Genomic DNA, 26,466 nt, shown 5'->3' with positions numbered 1-26,466 from the left:
CAAAAAATGGATTCATTTCCTGTCTACATGTAATGACACCCCATGTGGCCTCTAATTTCAAAAAGCGTTCAACAGGCGTTCAAAATGGCCTTTTCAAATCGTAGCCATCTCTGCTTCTGCCCCTGCTGCCCATTGGCACAGCGGCAGGAGCAGGAGGATCACAAAGGGGAGGGCCAAACGGGCCCCCTCTCCCTCCTGCACCAGAAGATGTGTGCTCCTCTGAGTGGGAACTGTTTGCGAACGAGCTCCGAGTCCTGAGCCAGAGTGGTCAGCTCTAATTATCAGGTGCTTTGAGCAGCCTCTGTCTGGAGTGGACACCAAGAGGCCTCTCCATCTGAAGCGCAGCCAGAGAAGAAGAACTCTTGTGGTTCCCATCAAGCGTGGAGGCCTGAGAGGGAGAGCCAAACATGGACACGTGCACCTGCGCCTTGGAGCTGCTGGGGATGCTGGTCTTTATTGGGGCCTGGCTGTGCGCCTTAGCCACCACCATCTTACCACAGTGGCTGACCATGTCCACTACGCTGCTGGCGATGGAAAGCTACGAGCTGGGCCTGTGGGAGACCTGTGTGGTCCAAGAAATTGGAGGCATGGAGTGTAGAGCTTATGACAGCCTGCTGGGCCTATCCAGCGACCTCAAGCTGGCCCGCATCCTAATGTGTACTTCCCTTGCTGTGGGCGTCCTGGGAATTCTAGTGGCTATACCTGGACTTCACCTGGTCCACAGCTGTAAAGACCATGGAAGAAAACGAATTAAGAAAACTTTAATCATCATAGGAGGGGTGCTGGGGATGATTTCTGGAGTGCTGTGTCTGATCCCTGTGTCATATATGGCTCATTTAGCAGTGATACAGTTCCATGATGATAGCATACCTGACGTGGTACCTCGATGGGAGTTTGGAGACGCCTTGTTCTGTGGCTGGGCGGCGGGATTCCTCAACATAGGGGCTGGGCTGCTCCTGGTTACCTCTTGCTTGTGCTCACAGGTGGAGCCTCAGCCTGTGCTGCAGCGGAGATACCAGGTGATGAGTACAGATGTTAACCTCAAGAAGCGCTCAGAGTACGTCTAAAGGGGGAAATGACCTGTATAGAGACAGACAGCACAACACAATCACTTGTAGAACTGCACTTTCAACTGCTTTGCCACGATGATGTCAGCAACATGTTTTTTTTATATATATCAAATGCAAAATAATGTGTAATGGTTGCTATATCAAAAAAACGGTTTTAATCACCTCGTTTCAGCTTTTTTAAATGACTCACCAGTACAATCAAACATTACGTTTCACGATGACCTGCTGTGATCAGTACATGTACGTTTTTTAAAGATTCTCTTTTAGAAATTGCATGGTATCCCTTGTTCTGGGACAACTTCAGGATCTTTCACTTATCAACATAAAAAAATTGCTTTATTAAGCTATACTCTATTTTAAAATGCTGTGATTTGTAATTTATTCATAATGCTAAAGCATAGAAATGACATTTTGAAGCACAAATTGTTCTTTGTCTTGTTAGGTTTGCTTGTGAGCTGTATCCTGCAGCACATTTCAGATGATTCACATAAGGTGTCTCTTGTTTCATTAAAATGTTCATTTTTGCTTGTGCTTATGTATGTTGCCTAATGAAATGCGCTGGATATCTTTCTGTACGAAAATGGTGGTATTATGTCAGAGGTAGAAACACGGCTGCTCTTACTCTCATTTACCATCAAATAATTGGAGGTGGGGGGAGGAGGGGTTAGGGTGGGCTAAAAACAACCGTCTTGGTTTGTTAGGTGTATCTGCGGTGGTGGAAACACAGCTTAAGACTAATTCCATCAGATTTCCTGGTCACTCGCTGAGCTAAGCTGTGTTTAATGAATGCTTTAATGGACAGTGTGTACTGAGAAGAATGTGGAACAAGTTGACATGATTACACAGATTTGCCAAAGTCAGAGTGTGTCTCCGCTGTCCCAAACTGTCCCCGTCATTCACACACACCGGTACAGCGACGTAAACGTATTATTGCATGGGAGGAGGATGATTAATGAACCTTTACGTCCAATTGATGGAACTCTCTGAGGAGTCAGCTCACAAACAGTGAAGTTAATGAGAGATAATGATGTTGTCACGGTAGCATGTTCCCCAAGGGGCCCGAGACATGTCAGACTTAACTTCTAAGTAGCTAACAGTGGGTCTGTCAGAGCCAGAAGAGCACAAAGCAGATTGAGAGGCACCCTTCTAATATCTGCTGCCACGCAGAGGCTGCAGGAGGACACTGAAAACAGACGAAGAGACACCTTTGTGTATTTATCAGAAGATCCCAGCTGTTAAGAGGCTGGGCAGTGCCCCAGCAAGAAGGAAATGACATGTCTTCTTCATGAGGAAATTTGTATAAATGCATCTAATTGCAAACAAATAAACATGCTCCGAGAGGTTGATAAGCAAGCTGCTTGCACATGCTGCTGACATTTTGCCCAAATGACTTATGATCTATGGCAATGATAGTGAAACATAACAGTTAAGATGGTGATAAAGATCATCCGAGCCCAAGTTAAACTTTGACAAGAAATGATAGATAACACATTAGTTGTAAATTACTCAGTACACCCATATGTATGCATCTTGGTCTTGTAGATCTTTCACAGTAAAGAGAATATTCCCCAAGCCATAAGATTGTCCATCAAGGACCAGAAAGATGAGAACAAGCTCATTACATTTGTAAATAGTCAAAGCAAAAGAGGCAAAAACTTGTCAAAACAGACTTTTCCTCACATTTTTGCAAGGGGAATGTTTGCTGCACGGTAGGTTACACACAAGAGAGTTTCATCTGTGATCTACGGATAGTGCTGAAAGAGGCATTCGCAATCTATGTTGAACTAAAAGTATCAGTGCAACAATGTTAATCTGCTCGCCTGCTGCTCGAAGTGCACAGAGTTATTCTCAAAGTCCCGAAGAAATAAAATTCACGGTTTAAACATTTCTAGATGGTTGTAATGAGATGCTAATAATGCCAATAAACTGGCACTAATCTCTGAACTACATAAAAGAACATTTAAGGCATAATAGCTCATTTGACACAGGCTTTAGCACCAGTGATCTGTTTGATCTGAAATTAGTGTAATCATTTCAACTTCACTGTCATCCAGCTGTGGTTGCCTTTGGGAAAAATTATAAATACTTTGATTTCAGACATTTGCAACAATGACTTTTCTTTGCAAGAAACCTCTTATCATTCCTCCACTATATATCATATCCATAAGAGTGGATGATTTAGCATGACAGATTAGATAAACCGTGACAAACTGGGGGTATTATGTAAATCTTATCTGTGAGAGTGGTGGGAAGGTGGGGAAAACAGAGATATGTATGAACGGATGGAGAATTAATTTAATACAATTCTCAGATCTCTTGTCTAAAGGAATGTTTTAAAATAACATTTAGTTATGCTCAGTTATGTCAACATCCTGAAACGTCTGTGATAAAGCCCTGCAGCTCCTTTCTGTTGGGGTCACAGCAGTTCTGCCATTCAGCCACTTCTGAGACTTGTGTTTTAGAAAGTGAGCTGTGCTCTGAAGTGAAGAGGGCCTTTTGTTTTCACCAACTATCCGCCTCCAGAGAGGTGCAGCAAGCCACTGGACCAGTGTGTGTGCATGCCTTCCCTGGCAACAATCACCACAGTGAGCCGACCCCCTCTCCATGCTCACATGCCTGCTCTCGTCATCTTCCTACACAGGTCACATGAGCCGTGCCCCAGTCAACCTGAATTACTAATAACCCTCCTCACATGGGGCCTGTCAGAAGCCCACACCTTGCCATGTCCTGTCACCTCCCCAGGCCTGTGTGCAGCGATAACACTGATCAGTCTGTACAGGTCCAGGAATGCTCAGCTGCTTTACTGCTGACGGCACTCCTTGATAACATTGAAAAAATGAAGTTACGATATCTTTTGATAAGAATCTGTCCGTGAACTTCAATCCAAAACATGTTAAGGGAGCCATAAGAACTCAAAACAGATTGATAATACGCTTGTTGACATGTCATGTGTAGATTTTACAACCCTCATTCTGTAAATACTGGAAAGTTATGGGAAATGGAAATAAATGTAGAATGCAATTTGCAAATTTCATCAAACAATGTTTTATTCACAATAGCACATAGAAAACAAATCAAATGTTACAAATCAGACATTTCCTTATTTCAAGGAAATATTGACCCATCATTAATTAGATGGCAGCAATATGTGTCTGATAAAATTGGGATAGGGGCAACAACAGGCTGTAAAAGTAAGTGGTATTAAAGAGAAGCACTAAAATGACTGTGCAGTCCTTCAGAAGACAACATGGGCAGAGGTTCAACAATTTGCAAAATGATATATAAAAAAATTCGGAGAAAATTGTTAGTGTTCCTCAACGTAGATTTGTAAAGACTTGAAATATTCCTTCATCCAAAGTACATGATATGATGATAAAGGATGAAGCTCTATCAGACAAAGAAAGTCATATACGAACATGATCCTGCTGTCTTCTCTGGACCAAAGCTCATTTAAAATGGACTGAAGCAACATGGAAAACTGTAGCAAGACAATGCTACACCACAATGCATCTGTTCATAGTTGAAGAGTCCAGGTGCCTGAAGGCCAGACCTTACACCACTTGAAAAAAAAAAAGATGCATGATGAAACACAAAAAATGACAAAGATGAAGGACTGATGATCAGCTAGAATCCTGTATCAGAGAATGAGCCAACCTTCTTTTTTTATCCCAAAGGTCCAACAACTGGCCTCCTCAGGTGCCAGATGTTTACAGACTAACATCAGAGGGTTGTTGGCCCTGTCCCAACTTTTTCGAGACACGTTTCTGAGATCAAATTCAAGTTGAGCGAATGTTTTTCATGAGATCCCGCAAACGAGTGAATTCTGTTTTTTTTTCTTTCGCATTTGACATTGTTTCAAGAATTGGGGGCACCAACCAACCACCAACCTTCTTTTATGATATTATTATTATCACTCACAAAACAGCTTGTGGGTGACAAACCTGTATTTCAGCCCAAGTGGTGTTAGGGTTAAAGTTGATTGCACAAGAGTGAGGTCTATGAGTGTTGACAAAATTTTGAACTGGGAGCTTGAAAACCCTTGGAACATAAAACTCTAAAAGATGAGGCCCTCTCCCAAAAGGACGTACAACATTAGCTAGCTGGTGAGCATAATTTAACACGAAACAGCTCAAAAGCTGATCTCACAAGTTTACTCGACCAGATTGAGAGACTGCATTAGTATAGACCAACGAGAATTAAATAGAAGCTAAAAATCCATTTTTTAAAAATCTGGGGGAAATGTTCAATTCAATTCATTTTTATTTATATAGCGTCAAATACAACAAATGTCATCTTAAGGCACTTAGATAATAAAGTCCAATTCAAGCCAATTGGAATTCAATTAATTGTAATCATAATTATTCATAAAATAATCCAATTCGTTCATATAGAGCCAATTCAAAAACAATTTCCTAGCTAAGGAAACCAACAGATTGCACTGAAACTTTTTTTTTTTTTTTCAGTCCAATCTCCAGCTGCAGCTCCAGTTCTCAGCTGCTAAACTTGCAAACCCTGACACTGTATGTTCGCACTGGAGACAACAGAGGACCTGCATAGTTGAGACAGGACGGTGAACACAGTTGAGCTTTTAAACGCTAACTTGAGCCAACTACCGTCCGCCCTGAGTTAATTATAAAGACCAAAACATATGATCAGATAGACATAAATATGACTTCACACGAATGCTCAACATGAGTAAGAGAAAAAATAAGCAGCAATTTGGCAAACATGTTACCTGTATTGACTTAAAGGAGATAAAGTGTTTACAGCTTGTTTCTGCTGCTCTTGAGTGACAAAAAAACGTCTGTCTGAGGCAAAAAGATAATATATATATATATATATATATATAAAAATGTTTTTATATATATATATATATAAAAACATTTTTATTGCTACTGGTCTACATATCTGTCATAAGTTGAAACGTATTCATTTGTGCTCTCCTTGCACCGCCAGGCTTGTTTTTCAATGATTGTGTAATTAATCTTACACTCAATCTATGGTCAAGGTTAAACCACTTTTATTCTTCAGGCTCTGATTCTGTAAGGATGAAAGGTTTTCGTTTTTAAGTTTTAATTCCCTTATTTAGCCCGGTTAGCGATTAACATATCGCTAACCGTCTTGATCCTAAATTTGCCTAAAATCTGTCCCTTTCTTCAGGCATTTGACACAGTCTATTTAATTTCCCATGGACGATAAAGCTGGAAAAAAAAAGAAATAAAGAAAAAGAGATATAAAAACTTCATGAGATTTCTTCACTGTGGAATGCAGGATTGTCCATGCCCTGGCTATCTCTTTTAGACAAATCAGAGTTCTGTGGCAGTGTTGTTGCTGTCCAGGGACCGTGGAGTGGGCCCTGCGTTTGCTCAGGGGCCCTCCGTGCAAACCAGTAGTACAGGCAGAGAACGCCACTTATAAGCATCAGGATGGAGGCGAAGATGCCCACTCCTATTCCGGAGCCAACTTTCTGCCTGATAGGAGCAGCAGGGAGTTGGTACTCAGGAGGAAAGTTTATGGTGTGGTTGTTCAGCACAGAGCTCATGTTCCACACCAGAGGGACCAGAGAGAGCGTCGCAGTTAGCACATACAGCGCCCCCGCCAGTGCAAAGAATGTCCTGATGTTGCTACGATTTTCCAATGAGAAGTAAGCCAACCTGATGGCCGCTCCGGCACTGATGTTCCCCGCCAGGCCAGAGATCACGGCGAGCATCATTAGCACCTGGGCCACGGGGATCTCAGGTGGAACGAAGGTGCCCGAGATGCTGATGCTCTGACAGTTCTCTGCACTGGGAAAGGCGTGGCTGTGGAAACACGCCCTCCAGATACCCACCCAGGCTTCACCTGAGGTGACGATGGACACATCGTCCACGTACCACAGCCGCCACTCATCGATGCCGACTGCTGCCATGGTGAGGATCCATGCCAGTACCCCGGTCACCAGGCCTAGGAACTGCCAGTGAGCTGTGTGAACCAGATAAATCATTGCCGTTCTGGGCGACTGCAAAGATTCAAAGAGACAGAGTGCTGTAGTGTGCCATCACTCCTGCTGAAAAGACAAATGTGCAAGATTGTGTGAATACAAATAGGATGTTTAATTTGGAGAAAAAGTCTGTGTTGTTTTGTTGCCTCTGAGAAACTTTAAAAAGGTCATTTCACCAAAATGAACAGTAACTGGTGAATAAAGAAAAATGAAAAGATCCTTCAAGTCTAAATAATGAGATAATGTCTCGAGATATTGACGTTGAATCTCAAAATTCTGACACAGAATCTATAAATTGGAAGTCTTCATGGGCCCTCTGCATGTCCTTTAAGCAAACAGCTGAAAACAGACTGGCTTGGATATTCCTGCCGATGTCTTTGAAGATTACTTTATACTTTGTTAACAAATCAGGAAATTTTAGGGATTTTGGAGGAATTACATTCAAGACAAAAAGTTAAAAAAAAACGACAACCAACATCTTAAGATGAGACACTTTAAGACTTATGAGCTATTATATTAGTGATTATAGACAGCAGTAACGACTGAAACGTCTTTAGTGAGTGTCACACAACAACAGGGAACCAGTTACCATGACCAGAGCCTCCATTGCTCTGGATTAACCACAAACCTTGAAAATGTATTTAATTGGCAAAGAAAACAAGAATATTAAGGTAATGCTGAGAGATGTGGACGGGTCATAACTGGACTGGACTTTAGATATATGAAATGCTGATTATTTCAATCTCATTTAAGCAGATTTCTGGTGCTCCACATATTTTCAAAAATCATAAGGAACATGTGGTGAAGTTAACCTCCTAAGGTATCATCCCATACTTTTGGGAACTGCATCCATAAGAAAAGTCCAGTTTTAAATACTATGGGTGCCTCTATAGCCCACCTGGTGGAGGCACAGCAACACTGGTAATGAGATCAACAATAAGGAAATGAAAGTCAGCACAGCGTTTGCTACCATCCAGTCGTCACCACTCATCTGTCAAAGCGCACGATGATAAATGTTCAGATTATTAACGGAGTAACATTAAATGGCAGCTAAAGCAAGCACCGTATTTGAAATTCTGAGAGTTATGTCCCAAAATTTCATGTGAGGATATAAAAACAATATTTTCGATTTCAACTACCTAAATATTTTACAGGTCTGGACTCAAATTTTTAATTTTTTTTGCTGTGCTTTAATACAACTGTGTAGTCCGCTCAAGTGTCAAAGCTGTTCCGCAGTTAATGACTGTTCACTAAAATCTCTGAAGGTTACACGGTCAAAAAAAAAGAAGAGACAAGTCTGTTGTATTTTGCTCTTTTACTCACCTTAACGCGTCCCAACTTCAGACGTGTTCGTTATGAGTCTCAAACTGAGCACCTGTCCGCATTTGGCTCCAGCCGCGCGTGACATAACACACCAGTAACACCTGGATTTTAACGGGAAACCAATGCCATGTCAAAGTCTTTACCCTCTATGTTATCAGTAGAGCGAAGGGTGTGGTGAAGTTAATGACTGACGCTGGAGACAGAGTGAAACGCTGAGAAGAAATCCTTCAAACTCTTCGGTGGGATTTCAGCAGACTCTTTATTTGATAAGAAGGAGCATAGCTGGCAAAGTGTTAAAGAGTCAGGATGTAGCAGTGCATGAGGTGTAGGACAAACTCAAACGTGCCAAACAAACGTTCTCCACTAGGCCTTACTTCTGGGAGCCTGATTTCATCTATAAAGTCGGAAATTCTAGTATCAGATCAGTCAATGTTTTGTAATCATTTTGTTCCATATTTGGCAGCAAAATGAGAAACCTGAACGCATGTTTTTTTGCGTCTGAATGAAACTAGAAGTGACAACTGTGGTAACAAAGCATTCCGTTAAACAAAGTAAATTAATTAAGGTAAAATACACAAACACTCGGTCAACTTGTAAGTGGTAATATCATAATATAGACAAGACTCTGAATGTGAATAAAAAACAAAACAAAAAAAAACAACAACCTGCAGAACAAGAGCGGAAGGTGTTGATAGTAGTTTGGGTGATTCTCCATGCACTTCAAAAAGATGAATTTAGAGGAGCTTCAAGTCTGAATAAGATGTGCTTCGTCTGTTTAGTGAAGCTGAATGAGTGCTCTTCAAGTATTTGCACAGCTTCTGTGAACAGGAACACTCGCCTGGCCGGTGCACCCGCACGCCTCCCTGTCGCTACGTCTCGTCTTTAAGGCAGAGGAAATGCTTCTTCAGTGAGGAAAGTGAGTTCACAAACATTGTAGTGAGAAAAAGGCCATTAGTTTCTGCGTTAATGGACGTTGAATTTGAGTTGAGTGTACAGAAATATTTGGATTTTACAGAGGGTTACAGGGCGAAATTGTTTAAACGCAAAAACATGATAAATACTCATGGCCTGGGTACTCCGATCCGCTGACGACAAAATACTGTCTCCTTCTGCACAGATTCAAAAGGCTACAATAAATTACTAAAAAAAAAAAAAAAAAAAAAAAAAGTAAACGTACAACAAAGCAAAAAATAGCATTTAATACATAACATATAGTGGTTGGTCGATGCTAAGAAAAGCAACATCTTTCAAAAAGGAGTTACTTATAGATGCTGGGAGTCCATGTGATGCTATTATTGTGATCCAGTCCAAAGGCCTGATGCTCACAGTGTCAAAAAAAAAAAAAAAAAAAAAAGAAAGGAAAAAGAAAAAGCACCAGTCCTTCTTTAGACAGGCTTTCTGTCTGCCATTCAAATCTTTGTCCCCCTCTGCTGGACACAGAGAGCAAGTGGAACTCGTGGCCACATTTTCTCACTCAGTTTGGGCCATTTCAGACCATGCAGCGTTCTCACAAGGCCAGTCTCTGTTCTATGGGCAGGCTGTCCATCAGGCATTTAAGCTGCTCCTCACCAAGTTTGATTTTGTCCTCGAGCTTGCGCTGCTCAATGATCAGCGCGGACTTCATCTTCACAAAGTGCTCGTAGTCTGTAAGGCTGTCCTCGGGCAGGTAGTTAGACAGGATGTCATAAACAACACCTTCTCTGCGGTCCAGGTTCTCCTTCAGCTCCTTTGCATCCTCATGCTGTCGGATCAACAGTTTCCTCTTCTCAGTCAATGTACGCTGGGGAATAAAAAACAAAAAAAAGGATATGTTTGACTTCCAAAGGAAACACCAAGACCTTTTTTTTTTTTTTTTTTTAAAAAGATGCATTGGGTCGTCAGTGGATTGCTCACCCTCTCCTCAGGAGTAGCATCCTCCTCCAGACTGTTGAGGGCGTTCTCTACTCTGGCCAGACGGCCCGAGAGGGACAGCAGCAGGCTCACCACCTTGTCCAAATCCCCGACAAACATCCTGAACTTGTCCAGCTCGTTAGGTTTGCAGACCTGTTGGACTCGGGCCTCCACCTCGTCTCCCAGAGCGTTGTTGTCCAGGACGTCCTCCTGAAGGCTCTCCCTAGCGTCTCGCAGCACCTGGAGCTTCTTGCTGAGGCTGTCGATCAGCTCTTGCTGCATGAAAAAAAGGAACAAAACATAAAAAAAACAAAAAAATAAAAAAGACTAAATCCAAATTTCATTAACATGGATGAGATCTTTGGTACCTTCTTGTTGGCCAAATCGATGTCCAATTCATCCTCAGAGTCTTCTTCCTCGTACTCCTGCATGTCCTTCATCTTGATGAGGAGCTCAGCTTTGGGAGCAGATGTGCTGTAATATGTAGAGCTGGTCACCATGGTGACGGCTGCTGCCATACTGTCCTCCTTTTCCCTGAAATGCAAATATGTAGATTGTTTCTCAAATTACCAAACAAAACTCTACAAACCTGGAAAACCGTAACCGAGCTACGCAGTCTTCTATTAATCTGGTTTGTAAGTATAGCTGACACAGCCCACAGGTCATATATACTAAACCAAAGCATGTGTGTGTAAAACATGGCTACACAGCTACTCAAAACCCAGTTTTTGGGGAGGGCTTGCAGAGGTGTGGCTCATAAAAGTGGGAACGGGCTCAGTAAAACTGTAGAAGAACTAATTTTCCTTTGATTCAGACCATGTTTATATCAGTGGTTAAGGCCACTGATAAAAATGAAAACGAGCCTTTTTCACTCGTATGGAAGCTGTGTGAGGCTCACCTCTCCTCGACGGGCCGCGAGTTTGTTTGTTTTGTCTGCACCTTCCTGCGCTGATGAGCTCCCTCCAATAGCTGCTCCTCCTGAGGGAAAATACCCTCCATCAAATCCATCGTGGTCTTCATCTTGCTCCGATCCAGAATATCAGCCAGTGATTTATCCTTTCCCATGATGTCCCTGGCCAGCTCCTCTCTCTTGTGCTCCTCCTCCTCGGTCAGCCCTGTGGTTTCACCCGCCCGGTTGCTGCTGGGCTCATCTGTGGGCTGCGGCGGCTGCTGGCTGTTACAGTGACCTCCTACGGTGATCATGTAGGCTTCCCTCTGAGGCATTTGTTGCATCCGAGTGTCCGGGGCATTGTCAGGCTCCCTGTGCCGGGTAAATGCACAGAAGACTGAGTCCTGCCCTGCGGCTCCCAGACTGCCGAGCCTGGTCACACCGGGCCCCTCAGCTTCGACCGGAGCGAGGTCACTTTGCTGCAAAAACGGAGAGTTCTCCTTCTCCACGTCTCCTCCCGAGTGGACAATCTTAATGGGCACCTTTCTCACTGCGGTATTCTGGTTTTCCAGGACACGCTCCATCCTGAAACATCAAGAAACAGCGAGAGAGAATCTTAGTGGAAATAGAGGTTTTCTCTGGAAGAAGAAAATCTCTCGTTGCAGTCATTCCAGCCATGCCCTGATTTCAAGTTTCACTGCATGATGGCAACTGAGATTTTTTTTCCATGCCCAGTGTGCTGGAACATCCAAGACATCTGGACTCCTCCCACCCCTTTGGTTTCAAATAGCTGTAATATTCCTTCTGCACAGTCTTAGGTTCACAACAGATGATACCAATTTGTTTGGAATTAAGAAAATGAACACAGACTCATGTTTGGGGCTTTAGTAGTACATTTCACATTTTCAGCATTTCAGGGAATTATCCTGAAACTACCAGTGGCTTCAATAGAAATGCAGAGAATCCCTCTAATTTGCCGCAGCTTGATAGCACTCACATGTTGATTCTACACAGGCAGCAGCTCTCAATAAGCTCCTTTGTACATGTAGCAAGAAGACACAGGAGCTATGCGATCTGTGCTGTTACTAGTTGGAGCAACACTGTGGGAACTGTGAATAAATCTTCCTTCTGGTGAAACAACATTTTTTACCTGTTTGATTCGTCATCCTGAAGTGACACTGGAGGCTTGTCGCTGAGTCTCTGTGGTGAAAACTGTGGAGAGGGTGAGCGCTGCCCCTCCATGCTGGACAGCCCGGAAGATCTGTAGGAGGAAGCCTGGGGAGAAGAGGCAGGCTGAGGATTGGATGTTGATAGATGATGTACTGCCCCTTGTCCTTTGTCCACAAGTCCTTTGCCCTGCTCAGAATCTCCCTTAGCAGAGTGGGTGGGGTAAGGTCCAACCTTAGGGGAACATCGGGCAAAGGCTTCACTCTGAGAACCGGTGAAGGATTCCTGGGAGTAGACCTCTGGGCATCTGTTAGGGGGAGAGGGCTTCCTCCTCGGACCAGACGGCAGCTCTGTTAGGCTGCGGTCGTCAGGCTGGGGGGGGGCGGGCTCAGTGAGACTGAGAGAAATAGATGTGGGTTTGTGGTTCAGGGTGGCAGGAGCAGCTCTGTGTCTGCAGTCGGGATTGGCTCCTGTCATGGGCGGAGCGGTTGTCACTGAGTCATTTTCAAACTCTGCTGGCTTTTCTCGCACTTTGCAGTCACCTGAACCGCTGTCAGAGAACCTGAGGAATACAACAGAAAGCTTTTAATTACACAGCCAGGCGGTGCGGACTATCATCTGCAGCTCATTCAAATAATAACCCGGCAGAGGCCTTGTTCATCTCCCCTGCAGCCACTGTGATTATGCACTATGACAGGACACACGTCTCCTGCTGCCCTGCAAGCCTCCTTCCTGGTAACTGCTCAGCTGGCAGCCTGAAGAGGAATATTTTGGTTCCCACAAAGTCTGCAAGGAGGAATAAATAATCCTCCAGAGCAGAGAAGCACGACGGATCACTTTTTCCTGCCGGAATCACATTTGCAGTTTTTAACTCTTTGGAGGTAAAGTTAGGCAATGGAAGTCTGGGGAGTCATTAGAGGTCTGATGGTGAGGTGATTGTAAACAGACTTAAACCTTTAAGTGTTCAATCATTCAGCATAATCTAACCATACAGCACGGGGAAAAGCTGTCATTAACTGAGCCTCACTGGGTGTTTTGTGTGCATGAAAGAACAGAAAACGGCCTTGCACTGTGGTTTCATGCACACAGATTCCATCTTCATGCATCCTCTGATATAAATTCAGTTAGGCGCACTCAAAGAACATGAACATATAAATCACGCAGCTTTGATTAAAGCCACAATTGACTCTGCAGTCACAGGATAAAATTCAGTGACTTGCGGGCAGACAGACGCCATAACTCAAAGCTCCCACTTGGGACCCCTACAAGCCATAACAAGTCACCCAATGAGCAACTGCTGCTGCGTACACCCTCCCTCGTGCCTCAGCTTCAGCCCAGCACAGTGTGAGAAAGTTACCTTCTGGAAGCATGAAACGTGACACCACACAGAGCACTGCTGTATCCAGTCGGATGGATGGGAGTTACTGTATGATACTAAGATGTAAATCCTCAACTGATGAGACATTTATTTATTTATTTTACATAAAAATGAGATTATTTCATGAGAAGTCTGAAAATCGTTAACATAAGCATTCTCTGAGCATCACATGCAACTCAAAGCTGTCCACTGTGAATCTGTCGTCATCGCATTAAATTACAGTTCTTGTTACCAAAGAGACAAAACAACCTGTTTTAGTTGTTTTTAATCTTTGCAAATGCTAAAACTGATGATGCAAACACTTCAATTTTTAGAAAATTTAGGATAACAACGGAATTAAACGATGGAAATAGAATAATATCTACATATGAGGACATAAACCAACTCACCCGATGTGATGATTTAATCCTATCATTTCCTCAGAGCAGAACTAGAACCTCTCTGCGACTGAAGCCACCTGTTCGGCGTCTCTTTCCACCTGTATCAATATCACTATCTGGGTGGAGCACACCTCACTAAGCTCATCTACCAGACCTTTCAATGATAATGTCACCCTCAGTACTGTTGTTGTAATGCAAACGTTGAGTGTCATATGGTGTGGCTCCTACAATGAAGTTGCTCAAGATTGGTTACTCTACACCTCTCGGTGAGTTTCACCTGTAACAGTTTAGATAATGCGTTAAGACTCTTGAAAAACTGGTTGCAAACATCATGAAGTCATCTGGAACACGTCACTACATAGCTTAAGAATGATGCAAAGTCAGGAAAAAGGATTTGCTAGATAAATACCCATTTCTTTCCAAATTCACAGCTTTGCACAGTGGCATGTGTTTTCCTGTCATAAAACCCAAACCAAGATAACCATGATGGTAGATTTCTTCATGAACAACATCAGCGCAATGCCTTAATTTCAGCAAAATGACTGAATATAGTTGGCTTCCACTGAATTGAAACAACAGGTACAATGGGTGCCAGCACAACTCAACAATAATGTTTGACTGTTTTTTATATTCCTACAGGATCATTGACTGTTACTGTTTACTCCATTCAAACACACAGTTGCCATCTTTATCGCATGATGCCAACCACTTTATAAACACGAGCAGCTTCATGGTGTTATGAAAGTTATTTAAACATGCTTACGGTAACCATTCCAACCATAGATGGAGTTAACGTTTTCATACTTTCCTCCACAAATCACAGCTGAGGATTAGCCCGTTCAGCAGACTGCACGTCACCGTTTAAAAAAAAAACCAACTACATTTCCATCACTCCATCATCTTCTTCAGGCAGAAAGCCAAAACATGCCACTCCTTGGTCCGATCAAGCAGCTCACAGCTCTGAGATGCTGTAAATGGGCACAGCTGTGAACTAAGATAAATGCTGACCATCGCATTTTCAATGGGTGCAGTGACGTGAAAAAGAAGCTGCATTCACTTTCAATTCCAAGGTTTTATGCATCAGGACATAATGAAAACAATCCGCTGGTCCTCAGCAGGTCTTAGAATGAGATGAACACAAGCCCCGGATGAGCAGGCACACATGGCGTCATTATTTAGTGAAGAAAAACTCGGCAAAAACTTCAGTTAATTGAGGTTTGTGAACATTCATTTATAGACAGCTGGCTTAAAGTCCCGCCACATCATGTCAGTAAAGCTGAGGTCTGGCTTTGACTGGTGCTGACCTCGCGGTTAACTTGCTGGGACGTCCACTCTTGGGATGACTGAAGAATGATGACACGGTTTGATATCACATGTTGTTGTTGTTGTTCATGTGAGATTGTATTTGCCTTATTATAAGGCCTGACGGGGGTGGAATGATTTTTTTTTTTTTTAAATGCTTTTAAGTATTGATAGAGGGTGTAGTCTCATTATCACAGTTTAATCTTTCCTACTGATTGTGTCACCACGCTAACATGTGACAAACTGAAGCACATGTCAGTTTTGAAGGTATTAAGTCAGAAACTTCATAAAATGGTGATAACAATTAACCCTGAAGGAACCCAAATTTTCACATTTCATATGTAAAAAAAATAGAAGCCAGTGTGAACCAAAGTGTACCAAACAATACTGCATTCTAAGGAGCTACGCGACCAGTATGGATAGTAATGCAACTTCACAGAGAAACAGATCTTATTGGTGATAATGTCACGCCTTCAGGCTGCCCCCGTGAACTCGGGTCCTCATTAAATTCCAGCAGAGGGCTGAAGAAACACTTCCTCGCTGTCACGGACATGGTCAGAAGCCTCGCCTACACCACTGAGCCTCCAATAAACGACACAAAGCGCGGCCAGAGAGAGACGGCTTATGTTGCCACAGCTGCTCCAAGGCCCCGCCGCTGCTACGCTTTTTCAGATAATAAAGACTTCAGTGTTTCCTCTTCAGGCTTACTCCCCTCTTTCAGTGATTAAGCTCGAGAGCAAAAAAGACAGCAAGATGAAGCATTATATATGCTGAGATGCTGGTGGAGGAGCGCAACAGACCATGTTTAGATAAAAGAGAGCCACATTCAATGTAAGATTAGCACTCAACTTCTACTAATCCTGTGATGACAAATAATAAGAGCAATACAATCCCTCAGATATGTCTTAAGATGGCTAAAGAGACGCTTCCTTGTGTCAAAAACAGTTGAAAAGTGTACTGCGTGGTGATGATCAAAAGCAGGCACACAGTTGTAGACACTGGTGTTCCAGTGGGTGCCATCAAATGAATTTACTCACCCTCTGTAAGTGCTGAGCTGTTCAGCAGGTTTACTCTCCGTCTGGGAATATTCTGCATCAGACTTTCTTGCGGGAACTGGAAGCCTCTGTAAATGAGGTCGAGCACACACAGACGCACTTATGCAAAAACATTCAAACAAAGAAGGCTTCCACCCCAACACCCAAGTTAATGTCTTTTTAAATCTCCTCCAACTACCTCGTGCTGCAGCTTCCTGGTTTGTTACTGTTGAAAAATTGGATTCAGCGGGCTGATGCCGCTCTCTTAAGCTGAGGGTGTGTCTTTATGTACAAATAAGGACTAATATTTGACTTGGCTTTCTTCTTTGTTGCTTGCACTTCAGTCAGCAATAAGGAGAAAAGCTACCCTATGGGGCTGATACATGAGTAGCTACATTTGAGTAGTTAAAACCAAATTACAACCACTAATGTACCTTTAATTGTTTTTTTTTGTTTTTTTTGTCATAGCTCCAACAAAATGCTAGTTCATCTGAGATTACAGACCTTGTGCCTCACCTGCCCATAGATGTCTGCTGAAGGAGATGATCGGGATCTCTCATGGAAGCAGGTGCTCTTGGTTCTTTCTTCCGGTCCTGGATCTAAAATGTTGTCAGCTGAATGGTATCGCCCAGAGGCTTTTTTCTCTGAGGGTTTCCTCTGTATATTCCACCTTGCCTCATACTCAGCGAATGTGCCCAGCCTTTGCTGATCTTGGATGGACTGTGCAGAATAAGGAAGTCCCTGGAAATCCTCAGTGGACTCTGTGCCCTTGACATTTTTCATCGTGTCCTCTGTTGCACTGCTCCAAGCTAGATCTTGGCCTTGGTTCTTGGTATGGCTTTGAAGGGGCATATGATTAGGAAGTCCTGGTCTCACACTCTCTTTCAAGAGATTTTGCTGGTTTAAAGAGGAGCTTACTTTTTCAGTGAGAGTTAGATCTTCATTGACCCCGACTTCATGGATTTTGTCTGGTTCAGAGAAAGACCTAACCTTCTTTTCTGCAGGGAAACGCTTCCGGCCACCAATGCGAGTTACTTGACCGCTGGGAAGCCCTGAACTTCTTGTTACCGACTCTGTAACGGTGGGCAGAGGGTTGACATCTTTGCGAGCATGTGCTGAGGATGGGTAGTTGGGGAGGGCCTCAGCTGTGGAGTGCTCCAGTAAGACAGGCTCCAGATCTTTCCTCCTGAAAGACGTAGCCTTGAGGACCCTCGCTTGCGCTTCCTTCAAATGATCTTTGTAGATGTTGGAGAAGGACCCATCTGCAGATGTTGGGGTGGAACTTTCAGAAGACTTCCAGACATCCTGACCTTCCTCCATCTCACATTCAACACCAGGAAGGGCAGCTGCGCTTTTACTTTTCTGCAGTTTTGCTCTTCTCATCTGGATTTCGCTTCTCAAAGTGGTGGCAAAACGGCTGCTGCGCATCACCTGCTTGCCTTCAGGGGACTCCTCAGAGTTTGTGCCTCTTGTTTTCTCCTCCTGGCCCGCGGCATCCAGAGATAAGGAGTGAAGCATCGGCGTTGCCTGAGGGCAGATCTTGTTGCTCACTTGGTTGTGATGTCTGAGGTCTTGGGGAAAGCCTTTGAGCTGTGGTGGCAGAGACCTCCGTTGTTCAGACTGTCTGCCTGTGAGATGACTGATGAACTGAGGTTCTGCATTTTGTGTGCTGTGTCCTCTCTGGCCTCCCCAATCACCAGAGCTGGGTTTTGCTATCAGAACTGGGTTCTCTGGTACAGTAGACACTTGGTGCTTGCTGTATGCATTACTATCTTTACTGTGTGAGGAGTGTTGCTGTTGTTGGGGCAGATGATACTTGAGTTTGGTGACTGTCTGCGGGCTAAGAGAGCTCAGCTCGTTTCCAGTCTGTGCCACACCTACGCCCGATGCACTCCTCCCGTCCTCGGGTATTCCTGACAATGACAGGGGGCTAGGTTGTGTGGGCTGACATGTAGTGACACAGTAGTATCTGCTATGTCCACTGCTCTCAGTTTTTTGCTCAGTGGTTGCAGAAGACAGGGAGGTGCTGAAGTTCCGTCTCTGGTTCTGGCTCAAATGTTGTGTCGAGCCGTTAGTGGGCAGCTCCTGCAAGCTACTATAGTAACTACCAACATTATGTGGCTTTGGTGCAGATGTGGACCAGGGCTGAGGATAAAAAGTGCTTTTGTCACTATGGTGTCTTTGATGGAAGGGCTGGCTAACATGGGGCACTTGGCCTTGCCGGACATCACTGCTGGAGAGGGAGTGCTGTTTATTTGAGTTGAACTGTTTGGGACCAAACTTATCAGAGGAAGTGTAAACATTTTCACTGTCAATCTTGGAGGAAATGCGGCGGTTTTCAGTGGAAGCCTTACACGCCAAGTGGGAATCAGCTCCTTCAGGGTGAGCCATAACGAGCCCCCTTTCATGTACCCGCGTGGCAGCAAAACTATCGCTGCGTGCAGGAGGAGGGGGAGGGGGAGGAGAAGGGGAAGCAGTCTTTTTTTTCTCAGGGACATTCCACACAGGTCCAAAGCTGGTTTTACTTGAAGTGGAATGTCTGCAGCCAGCCGGGTCCTCGGCCTGTGGACCATCGTGGCCTGAACCAACTCCTGGCATCTGAAAGTATGTCAGCCTGTCATCCTGTTTGACTCCCTCCGCAGCAAGGCTCTGGCTGTTTCTGCCATTGTTGTGCTTTCCTCCTGCATCCCACTGACTGACTTTATAGAGCATGTTCTCCGTTGATGCGGCGTTGCTTTTTGAGAGGGTGTAGTCTGGTGTACTAGAGCTGGTGGAGAAGGAGCTGTAGGCCGAGTCTCGCTTCCCTCCTCCAAGGTGCTCCATACTGTTGTTTGACTTAGCAGGCGACAGCTGACCGGCAGGGTACGAGTGCGAGACATGCTCTAGACTGTCCACGCTGCCGAGAGAGCTGAACTGGTCAGACACCCTGTGGAGGTTCGTCTGCTCCCAGCCGGCGGAAAGGTCAGTTGCGGATGAGCTGGAGGTTAAAAAAAATTCCGAAGAGAGAAAATATAAAACAGCTTGTTTTTCTGCTTTTAACAACCTGTTTCTGTTTAGCAAAGACAGACATTTAGTAAGAGACTGCTGTTGACAATGAAATGATGGGTTTAACTTTGTTACATGTTGATCTAGGAAGCTGTAAACTTTTTGGGCAACAGAGAACACAGCAACTTGAGTAAATTTAGATTAAGCAAATACATATCGGATACATCCAAATTCTACACACGGTGCAATGCAATTTATATAATTAATTAAAAGTGTTTGATGTCTGGTACTCAGACCCGAGAGAGGAAACTTTAAGATCCCAGTGTTACCTTGCATCATATCTGGTGTGCCAAACTGCCGTGGGTGGAGACTGTGCTTTGCCAGTCTCTGATTGGCTTTCATTGAACTTGGTAGAGTGCCAGGAGTGAGGCCTGCTTATGGGTTCATTCCTCCTGCAGAGAAGGCAAAAAAAACCAAACAAAAAAAAAAACCAGACTGGATTAGCAACCAAACCCTTATGGAAAACAGTATGTGCTTCCCCAAATGAACCAGTGCATCTACAGATTATAACTAAAGCTATTAATGGAACTCAAAGCAACAAAAAAATCCTCTTTTGTTTGAGGTTGATCGATGATTCTTTCATGAAAAAGTTCTAGCTTGATTCATTCGTCTTTCTGATTCATAAAAACATGCGAGAGAGATGTTTTTAAAAATCTCAGCAGTCTCATCTCTGATGAAAAACCATTTTATTTTTTTTAAATTCACTTGAAATCTCAGAGCACTGCTACTGTTGGTGGATCTGGATGTTTTTGGGGCAAGCTGAAAAGCTTTTGAAAAGGAAAATTGTGTGAGGACAGAGGCTGGAGCTGAGGTTTTGAATGATACACTGAAATGTTTCTGTGACGTAATTCTTTTATAGAAGTTCAATGATCTGGTACATTACAAAATAATGCAAATAATGTATAAAGCTAATGCAAAATTACTCCCAGTCAGGATACAAAGGTTCTTCTCACTTCAAGATACAGGGTATAATTTAAGAGACACCTGCAGACTTGCCGTGCCCATGGCCAAAAAAGAGATTAAAAGGAGATGTATATCTGTTGTTGGGGTTGCATTGTGGAACGATGCCAATATAAAAGTAAGAAATTGTTGTCCTTTTTTGGTTTTCAAAAAAATGGTTTGTAAGGCGATTTTTGAGGGCTACAAGTGTTTATAATTTGTGAAGGATGTTGTACTTATTTATGATTTTGTTGTATTTTGTTTTATAATTTTTCTACTTTGACTCTGTTACGTTATCGTTATTATTATGTGTATATGTATATCTATGTATATGTGTTTGTATACATATATACGTATGTGTATGTATGTGTGTATGTGTGTATGTATGTATGTATATATACTGTACGCTGATGGGCAGATTCATTTGTTAAATAGGACAGGCTTTAATATAAGCATTATGCTTCAGCCTGTGCCTTTTCAGTCACTTTATGATGTTTGAGGTTATTATGATTGTATTGTTATTATTGTGTGACTGAATAAAAAAATAAAAATAAAAAAAAAGAATAATTAAAAAAGAAAGAAAAAAGTCCTTTCTATGGTTCGTGTTTCAGGGAATGATTTGCTACATCTTTGTTTCCCAGACGGGAAGCTGTTTGAGGATTTTTATCTTTGTTTTAGCTTTTAAAGAATCTTTGAACAGTCAGTGAATCATAAGAAACGTACCCTTTATAGCAGCTCTTTCTGAGACGGCATGTAAGAGGGTAAGCATGAAACATATGAAGAAGATCAAGCTTAATAACTTCATTTCTTTGTAAATACCGACACAAGGCATTTTGACATCTTACTGGCCGACAATACACAGCATGCTGTAGAAATGGGATGAACGTCATTTATCTAGTGACGTGAACCACGAGACGATGTAGAAAGGCATGCCAGTGAGGGCAGGTAATGGACCACAGGAGAGGGAGAGTTGCTTTGAGAGGAATGACCGTAACATTGTTACTAGATGAATGATTTCTACGATTATGGGCGCAGGGCAGGCAGGAAGGAAGCATGAGAGAAAGACAGGGAAGATGTACTACTTCTTTATGGTTAAGCCACAGGACCGTACCTCATGGAACTTCGTAAAATCTTCGTAAGAAAGCTTCTTGCCACATGCACGTCATTCTCAGAGGGCATTTTGTGAGCTACAATATCCACCATTTTCAAATTCCTGTTCAGCAGGGGAAGGAACACACATACTAAGAGCCCACCGACAACAGACGGGACAAACAGCATTTTACACTGAAATCTGTTGGATTGCTGAACATTTGCAGGAAAAATAATAAAGAATATAAAAAGGAGGCCAAATGTCTCATGAAATCACCAGGACAACGGTTCCGCAAATCTCTTTCAATTTAACTTAGTTATCCAGTATGTATTCTGTAGCACTACTGTAATGTTATAGCCCCCTCTTTTGGTCAAAACAGACATTTTCCATGTTAAGACAGGATTCAGTTACAGAAAAGTTTGGGACATTTGAGAAAGGCCACATGTGATGGACAGAACAGAACAACACAAAACTCAGCTGCAAAACAAACAAAAAGCACAAAGTTTCAAGCATCCCTCATTCGGCTCATTATCATAACAGGACGTCGCTGAGGTGAGCGGGCTGCGGTCGGACTTTGCCATATGGTCCACGGGGAACACAAGCCCAGCATGAGACAGTGGGGCTTAAGAGAATTGAGAATCTCTTGCACAATCAGATCAGCCACCTCGCCGCTTTATCCAAGCTGTCGTCTGCCTGCCAGACAACCTTTCTGCCCCCGATCACTTCCAGAACTGTGTCAGTTTTGGAAGTGACAGGCACGGGGGCACCGTGTGGCTCACACCTGCAGTGAAACCAAACTCAGTGCACTGGTATAACAATAATCACCCATCCAATTCTGTGGAGAAAAGAAAAGGTAATATTGAGAGGGTGAAACCTTTTTTAATAATGATTTTTCTTTGATATAACTGTTTTCCAGGTTCGTATTTCTGGATAACCAGCAGAAATCAGCTCATTGATTTACTGAAGTTTTACTTCACAGATGGAAACACTGGTACAAAATGGGTCAAATAAATAAATAAATAAATTCCCTAAAATTGACAGAAAGCCATCAGTGACCTGATGACGAGTGGCGCAAACAATGTCTTCCCTCAGATGAAGACATGAAAAACACACTTTTTGTTTCAATTTAACAGCAATTTCCTCCAGATTGAGACAGAAATTTTGTTAAACTCAATAATGTGGGGCAATTCCACAAAATGAGTTGTGGATTAGATTAAAGGCCTATTTAGAAGACAAAGATGGTCTTCCTCGTCTCATCTCAGCCCCCCCCTGCCATTTCTGGGGCGCTCGCAGCTAACCACACATGGCGCCTGCTATTGGTATGCAAATGAAGCTGGTTTTATTAGGCCTATCGTCAGGGCTACAGCTGGGCCGGCACAGATATGCTTGGAAAGTGAATCAGTTGGCTGCTGTGGGGGCAGGGGGAGATACTGTTTTCTGAATGATCAGTTCACAGCTTAGATTTCCAATCAAGTGTGGCCAGTACCAACCAGTCTAAATTCAAAAAGACACATCATGTACATATGTGAAACCTCAGAGAGAATACATTAAACTTTTGGGCAAAATCATAGTTAGCTACTTAATGATTCTTAAGGAGAGTTTTTTTTTTGGTTTTTTTAAATGATCGACATAGACTGACCTAAAATCCAGTGCAGAATAATTTGCATCTGCATTTGGTTTTGAAATGCTAAGTCTTGCTGATCACGGCTTAACCTAAATGATGGATGACCTCCTAGAGACTGATAAGACAAAAGCATTCACAACAATAACAGAGTATTAGGGTCAAAAACCAAGCAAAGGGGGCCTCACCGACAAAAATATCATTCACTCACATGTGATGTAAAAAACAAAAATATCAGTGGGTCAAACACACGTGAAAGGTTTCAAAATGAGGAATGACTAAAACTCATAATAAAGTTCAGTTTGACTCACCAAACATCTGGACGAAGGAGCACACAAATGACACGCAGAAGAAATGTGGTATCCTAAAAACAACCCAATAATATCAGGCTGGAGCTGTGTTTGGGCAACAAAGTGAGACCACTTGTACCCGTGTGCTGGTCAGGCACCACATTCCACAGACACTCCAAAGACAGGCCAAAATGAAGGGGCATGCGGCCACTGAGGCCTGAGCATCATCACACAACTCTAGAACTGGTCCCCGACCTACAAACACGAAGCAACTGACAACTCACAGAGTATGAAAGTCCAAATGGTCATCACTAAAACTAAAACTAAAACCAAGTTTTCCTGACAGAAACACTTTGAACAGAAGGGAGATTTCCTTAAGGATTACTGGGGTTTTTCCCCTGAGAGGGGGTAGAAAAGTGTACAGAGAGGGAGGAGGGCTATTGTCACAGCCAGTCCCCTTTGAGTATTCCCCCTACCTTGCATGGTCTCATTGGCTCTAACGGGCTAATATGCTAATGATGGGATGAAATGCCGGACTCTTCTCTTCGCATATCCCCTGTTGGGAGGCAGACATGCATTTCTAACATTACCATGGCAACAGGTTGATCTTTTGGGTGCGAGAGCACCCCGTTTCCTGAAAGCTCTGGGCAAGTAGCTGTGCAACTACCCACAAGGGGATGACGGCAATGAATGGCAAAAACAGCCCTGTAACAAAAACTAGTGAATTTATAGTCTATTTCTGACCAGTTTGATGTCATATAATGAGCACAGCAAAGTGTAACATGTTCTCTGGTTTAAAACGTCTTTACAGATTTAATATTAACAGAAAGTAGATGCGATCAGGCAGCTTTTATCAGTTATCAGAAAGATTAAAAATGCAAATGTGTCCTTTGATGCATCGGTTCTTTACCGTTGGACGTACAGTCAAATGCAAAGATGTCTGGAAGAACTTTCTTAAGAAAAACAATGTAGTCATAATTTTCCACTTGTAAATCTTTGAGATATCCCAAAGGGGGGAAAACATTCCTGCAGAGTGTGTGTTTTTTTCTTCCCCTTAATAAAAAATGTGCTCTGGCACACCAGCCAGAGGTCTGGTGACAGGCAAGCAGATTACTGAAGAAAGATTGCAACCTAAAGCTGATAAAAAGGCAATAAAAAATTCAGTCACCTATTGTGAGGGAAGAAATCGTGCACACAAGGATTTTATTGTGCGGAACTGCGGCCAGATTATGTTGTTCACAAGTTTAACAAATGCATCCGGTATCAGATTTAATGTTAATGCCATCAAATAAGACAACAAGAATAAACAAATTTAACAAAACATACATCATATGACTTAAAAAGGTAAAGTGGTATCAGTTTTTTTTATTTTCTATAAATGGCTTAATTTGCCGCAGGTCGCTGACCTTTGATAAAAAAAAGTTTGACCCCAAACGTTTACAAATGATCACTTTGAAACCCGTCCATGAAACTCTGAGCAGAAGCTGGCCATTGAAATTACAGACATCTGCTCCCTAACAGCCAGGCTGGTTCGCTTAGCAAAGCAGTGACACAGATGAGAGCGCAGCATCACCTACTGCACAAAAGCTGAGGTTGATAGCATCCAACCCGTGCTTTACAGGTGAGCCGTTAGATCCCAATCTCTCACACAGACCTTCTTCAGCTAACCCCACAATCAAACCACACATGTTTGGGGTGAGAGAGGTGGACATTCCTGGGCTGAGTGGCATACCAGCTGTCAAGTCACGGGTTGCCTGCGCTGACCCATGGCCCAGAAACACCGGCAAACCTTTTGTCTGAGGCCGAGGCTCTGAACTACATCACAATAAGTTCTTCATGTCATGCGTCGTAAACACCGTCTGCTTACTGCACCTCATGTTTTCTAAGTGCAATCAGTGGCTAAGAGTGAAGCCGCAAATTTGTTGACAACCTGTTGTTTATAGCATGAAACTGGATCTCACAGCCCCAGAGTGAAAAAGCAAAGCAAAAACATAGAATAAGGGAATTAATTATACTATAATATGTTGAGGAGTGCAATAGTAAACCAAAAACGAGCTATAAAAGTGTCATATTTGGTACAGGAGTGCAAATAGCAAAGTATAAAACTGTTAAGACAATAAACGGTGTGAGAGGCTGTTAAGTGTTTAATTAATGTCAGCCATGACTTACTGTGGTTGGAGTTCCCCGAGGGTGATCTCCGCCATAAAGACCTTTTATAGGCGTTATGCGATGACACATATTTCTAATGTTAGGCAATAAGTATGAGTGAAAAACACAACCAATGGTGGAAAACAACATTCCAATGACTACTTTATATAAAACTGGTGATTACACTGTACACAATAAGTCCAACCAAACATACAAAAGTTATTGCCGTTTTGTTATTATGAGTAGTAGAATCCCCAAAACCCTTCTCACTGATCAACATGCTGTACATCCCTCATGAACTGTTCACCAGGAACCAGCATGTCTTCACATCATCACAGAAGAAAACCCCATTTGATGGAAGTGTATTTTGCTGTTAAAAGTTCTTGTAAAAAGAAGTCAAATCTACCTTGACGACTCGCTGGCGACTCACCTTGGCAACGGAACAATCCATAATGGACCAGAGGGGTGCAGTTGAGACCAGGAAACGCTAAAATCCCTAAACTATGATTTCCTCGCTTGAGACGCAAACAATTTTAAGAAAGCTACTTAAGACAAGAATTCTGTGCACGGCATTCCAAACATTCCTACATAGGCTTATTAAGAAAAACAAAGCCCACTGAATGTAAGCCCCTGCACTGGAACCCCTTCTGAATGCTTTCACTGTAACTTACGTCAGTAAGCTTTTCCAGGTATAAGTGTACTGTGCACTTTGTGCAGCTTTCACTAATCTAAAAACAGCCACTTATGTGGAGGATGGTACGAGAAACCGCTTTATGGATGCTGAAACAACTGCAAGGACGAAGCATAGAGGCAGGCCTCTGCTACAGCAGACGGCCTCTGAGCACAAAATGATAAAGCATGTTAGTGACTCTGGTACTTCTGTGACAGTTCCAGAAGGGGGAAACCAAATGCCACAACAA

The 26,466-nt window shown here is 43.0% G+C and overlaps 3 protein-coding genes across 4 annotated transcripts in view; 1 reads left to right on the top strand and 2 right to left on the bottom strand.

Moving 5' to 3' along the window:
• Nucleotides 1-209: 209 nt before the first annotated feature.
• Nucleotides 210-1,594, top strand: LOC142400966 (claudin-24-like). The gene has a single exon (XM_075486209.1). The coding sequence runs from the start codon at nt 408-410 to the stop codon at nt 1,065-1,067; it is 660 nt and encodes a 219-aa protein (XP_075342324.1). The 5' UTR covers nt 210-407; the 3' UTR covers nt 1,068-1,594.
• A 4,392-nt stretch (nt 1,595-5,986) lies between these two features.
• On the bottom strand, nt 5,987-8,435 carry cldn34a (claudin 34a). Its single transcript, XM_075486208.1, has 2 exons — nt 8,374-8,435; nt 5,987-7,116 (listed from the first exon to the last, which is right to left on the bottom strand). Exon 2 carries the CDS (start codon nt 7,051-7,053, stop codon nt 6,313-6,315), a length of 741 nt encoding a protein of 246 aa, XP_075342323.1. The 5' UTR covers nt 7,054-7,116; nt 8,374-8,435; the 3' UTR covers nt 5,987-6,312.
• Nucleotides 8,436-8,613: 178 nt separating this feature from the next.
• Nucleotides 8,614-26,466, bottom strand: part of shroom2a (shroom family member 2a) — a 40,770-nt gene continuing 22,917 nt past the window's right edge. The window contains exons 1-9 of one of the 2 annotated variants that reach the window (XM_075484767.1): nt 21,509-22,428; nt 19,728-19,850; nt 16,930-19,390; nt 16,417-16,502; nt 12,303-12,881; nt 11,162-11,737; nt 10,632-10,797; nt 10,267-10,539; nt 8,614-10,153 (exon numbers count right to left, since the gene is read on the bottom strand). In XM_075484767.1, coding sequence (XP_075340882.1) covers nt 9,881-10,153; nt 10,267-10,539; nt 10,632-10,797; nt 11,162-11,737; nt 12,303-12,881; nt 16,417-16,502; nt 16,930-19,390; nt 19,728-19,850; nt 21,509-21,675 — 4,704 coding nt within the window. In that variant the 5' untranslated portion in view covers nt 21,676-22,428 and the 3' untranslated portion in view covers nt 8,614-9,880. Of the gene's footprint in view, nt 10,154-10,266; nt 10,540-10,631; nt 10,798-11,161; nt 11,738-12,302; nt 12,882-16,416; nt 16,503-16,929; nt 19,391-19,727; nt 19,851-21,508; nt 22,429-26,466 lie in introns of those variants that run through there. The other variant, XM_075484766.1, reaches the window with a different exon arrangement.

Source organism: Odontesthes bonariensis, chromosome 15 (genome assembly GCF_027942865.1).
Source record: "Odontesthes bonariensis isolate fOdoBon6 chromosome 15, fOdoBon6.hap1, whole genome shotgun sequence".
In the NCBI taxonomy this organism is placed as follows: Eukaryota; Metazoa; Chordata; class Actinopteri; order Atheriniformes; family Atherinopsidae; genus Odontesthes; species Odontesthes bonariensis.
The sequence above is the reverse complement of the archived record's forward strand: the minus strand, read 5'-3'. Positions and strand labels throughout refer to the sequence as shown.